Genomic DNA, 3,470 nt, shown 5'->3' on the forward strand with positions numbered 1-3,470 from the left:
TACAAAAAAATCTTAAATAATATATATAAGAATTAAATTTCATATTTTTTTTTTAAATTCGACGCAAAAAATTGTGAATATTTGTGTAAATGTCATGTTGAGTGCCCGTGCGAAGCCGCTATGTGTATGTAACAACATCCACTGCAATGTTCACAGTTTTTCTGTACATAATGTCTTTAGCATCAGCATTGCATCCGTGCGAAGCCGGGGCGGGTCGCTCCTAGTAATTTATAAATATCCAGTCATTGAAAAGAAATGCACAACATACAAAGCTACTCCATTATCCTATAGTCAAGGCATATTGGATATGAATAAAATCGTATGTAAATGTGAAGATAAAATAATATTAACATCTAAATGTAAAAATAATTTAAGTAAATATATTTGTAAACATTGTGCAATACCAATGATCGAAGGTTTTGAAGCCCATTGTAATTTTATCCAAGAAAATAACGCACCTGTTATAGATTTAGGACATGGTAATCTCGTATTACAAGGAAAGCATATTTTAAACGAAAAATCAATTGAAGGAATGAATTTAATCCAATTTAATTAAACAATTATTATTGACTCTGAAGTATTCCACAACCAGAACATTGAAATCAGAAAACGAATATCAATTTGACAACATTAAAAAATTAAATAAATTTTTAATACCATTTGAAGAACACCCAATCAAGAATATGTTCATAACTATAGGAGTACTTGTAGTCCTAGGATTAAGTATATCTGTAATATTCAAACTATATCTAATTTATCAAAAAACTGTATATCTGAGAATCTACAACGCTGCCATAGAACGTGTAGGAATGACTCATCTACTCCAGACTCAATTATAGATCAGGAGATCTATTTTTCACAGGAGAGGGGAGAGTTAATACTTTAACCTTTAACCACAACCTTATGTTTCAGTAAACATTAAAGAAAAATCATCAAAACAACTTTATCTTAGAACAATAGAAGCGCACTATCAGTACAACAAACAATAACAACCCAAATAGTTATTTACTAGTAAACAACCAGCATCTCAATAGCATGAGCAGCGATAAGCAAAGCCTACATATATGTATAAGCAACTGGAGCAATAGCTTTGAGGTCACTTTATCATTGTCGACTGCCGAGTAACAAGTTACCACTTGTAACATTTGTACAGTTTAAGTGTAATATATTTAATATTGAAGTATATGTGTATACGGTGAAATATTATACAAATAAAAGATAAGTCAGAACCAATCTCATTGGCTGACTTAAAATTATATACATACATATGTATTTATTTTATTCCTAACTAGTAAATAAATTAACTCGCGCGACCCGCTTATGTAAGCGAACGGAGCATTTGTAATAAGAAATGTATACACTCTGAAATAATAACAGTTAATTCAAGTGACAATTGCGTTTTGTTTAATGGGCGATCCCACATTTTTCGAAAATTAAATAAACGTAAGAACAGTTCGGTGAAATACTTAGGAGCAGTAAAGCATGCGTCAAAACGTTTTCTTTTTTAACACAAAGAAAAATTTTATAACGGGAAAGAAGCCGCTTAATATATACGGACGTGTAACGGTATCCGAAAATGCAGTAACATCAAGTCAGTAGTGCGTTTCGGTAACCCATTTCGATCGATGTTCTCCACTCAAATTCTCTATTTGACGTCACTCTCACTCAATGTGTTTCTGTAAAATAATTACTCGATTCAATCGATAGTCAGCTGATATGTTCCATTCCATTTCAGTAGGAATGCTCGATTGAAAGTGTTTCTGTAACCAAATTGAATGAAATACTGTCGATTGGTTTTCTCACTTCCATTTGAGGTGATGACAAAAAAATTTTTCGTTAAATTCAAAATGGAATTAGTTGAATTTAAAGCAAATGTAAGTATATTTTTGTTAATATATTATATATGAATAGTAAAAAAAGATTTGATGCATTTTCTTTACAGAGAAGTACGTCGTGACGTGTTACGAATGGCCAAAAGAGGCGGTTACTGCACTTAATGCAGCAGCACCGCAGCGTTGGAAGGGGCCAATTTATGAAACCAAACGCGAGGAAGAAGCACGAAGAGGTTTGGGCTGCCGTTGCTGAAAAAAGGTAAAACTAAAATATTCTTGTGTATATCATTACAATTTACATATGTGTGTTGGTTTTTTTTAGTGTTGGATAGACTGAAAATCGGCAGTCAAGAAGCTGCGCAATGCCCACAGAGCGTTCGCCAGACGAACTGGAAACCTGTCGTTGCAGGACGGTCCAAAACCGTTGGATGCCATGGACCGGAAAATTCTGGAGTTTTTTTTCCAGCGACATGGTGGACGGTGATGGGCTCACTCCCGAAATTGGTTTGTCGGTGAGTAACGTCTGTCAAAATTTAAAGTTGTGATTATAAATGTGATAATAAAATTGGTTTATATTACAGACAACAGCTGAAATGGTCGATGTTACCATTGAGGATGAAGGTGATGCTACTGCCAACATTAGGTTGGACGTAAGTAACATATTACAAAACTAAAAACTAAGCTATTTAATGATCCGTTCGGAATTCTAGGCAAACGCGGACAGTTTGGACATCTTCGAAGTGGAGGCACTTGAAGAGGTTGCAATGGGTCAGGTGCTTGAGGTTGTGCCAAACAAACAGCAACCCAAACAGCGCACAAACCAAAGCTGTGTGGAAGAGGCGAGCAGTCTCATTGAAAATCACCATGCGCAGCTGAAAGAGATTTTGGAGAGACAACACAAAGAGCACATGGGTGTTTTAAATGGAATTCACGATACTCTGAGAGCTCTGCTGGAAACCATGACGGGAGGTAACAATTTGCGATAAACTATGTACGTTCTTTAAATCTCATAAATATTCCTTTTCTTCTAGCGACTGTTGCATAAGGAGTAGGCACAGCAAAATATTCATATTTTCCAAATATTATATTCATTGGTTGGGGCCAAGGCTTTGCGTATGTACACCAATAGCAGTAGCTGCTTCAAACGGGGTTACATAGTTGCGCTCCAATTGTTGTTGCATTGAAATCTATTCCCGGAAGGACAGTAATGTTCACTACAATCGACTGTTATTATAATATATATTATAAAAAATAAAGAGTTAAACATAATTTGCAAACAGTGTCATTTAGAGTGTTCCTCATATTTTTCTGAATACCACTGTATGTGAATTAACTACAAAAGTGGTTTCTTAAAATAGTATTTCGTATAGCTCTTCCTTCAATGAAAATAAACTTTTGTAACTTTTCGCATTATAATAATAGTATTTTGTATAGATATTAAATTCCTAAGAGCATTGGAAGACAATGGACCCTAAAGAGATTTTAGCATTGACATTGGACGGACTTTGGAAAATTTGGAAAGGTTGTGGTTAGTAGCTAGCGAACGGAAAACCCTACTGCAAGACAGATTGCTGGAACATTTCCGTCTGAATGCAAGCGATGACGAGGCGGACGTAGCTGGCGTGGCGTGAATACACA

The 3,470-nt window shown here is 35.1% G+C and overlaps 1 protein-coding gene across 1 annotated transcript; it reads left to right on the forward strand.

Moving 5' to 3' along the window:
• The first annotated feature begins 1,219 nt into the window (after positions 1-1,219).
• Positions 1,220-3,101, forward strand: LOC126765369 (uncharacterized). The gene is made up of 6 exons (XM_050483097.1): positions 1,220-1,874; positions 1,943-2,091; positions 2,155-2,344; positions 2,414-2,482; positions 2,543-2,801; positions 2,864-3,101. Exons 3-6 carry the CDS (start codon positions 2,195-2,197, stop codon positions 2,875-2,877), a joined length of 492 nt encoding a protein of 163 aa, XP_050339054.1. The 5' UTR covers positions 1,220-1,874; positions 1,943-2,091; positions 2,155-2,194; the 3' UTR covers positions 2,878-3,101.
• The last annotated feature ends 369 nt before the right edge of the window (positions 3,102-3,470 follow it).

The sequence above is a fragment of the Bactrocera neohumeralis genome, unplaced genomic scaffold (assembly GCF_024586455.1).
Source record: "Bactrocera neohumeralis isolate Rockhampton unplaced genomic scaffold, APGP_CSIRO_Bneo_wtdbg2-racon-allhic-juicebox.fasta_v2 cluster10, whole genome shotgun sequence".
Lineage (NCBI taxonomy): Eukaryota > Metazoa > Arthropoda > Insecta > Diptera > Tephritidae > Bactrocera > Bactrocera neohumeralis.

What these genes read in the sequence shown, in the direction of transcription:
- LOC126765369 (XM_050483097.1), top strand. Translation starts at nt 2,195, where the DNA reads ATGCCCACAGAGCGTTCGCCAGACGAACTGGAAACCTGTCGTTGCAGG. An exon ending in CTCCCGAAATTGGTTTGTCG is followed by an intron (nt 2,345 to 2,413) that starts GTGAGTAACGTC and finishes TTTATATTACAG; the next exon opens with ACAACAGCTGAAATGGTCGA. An exon ending in CTGCCAACATTAGGTTGGAC is followed by an intron (nt 2,483 to 2,542) that starts GTAAGTAACATA and finishes TCGGAATTCTAG; the next exon opens with GCAAACGCGGACAGTTTGGA.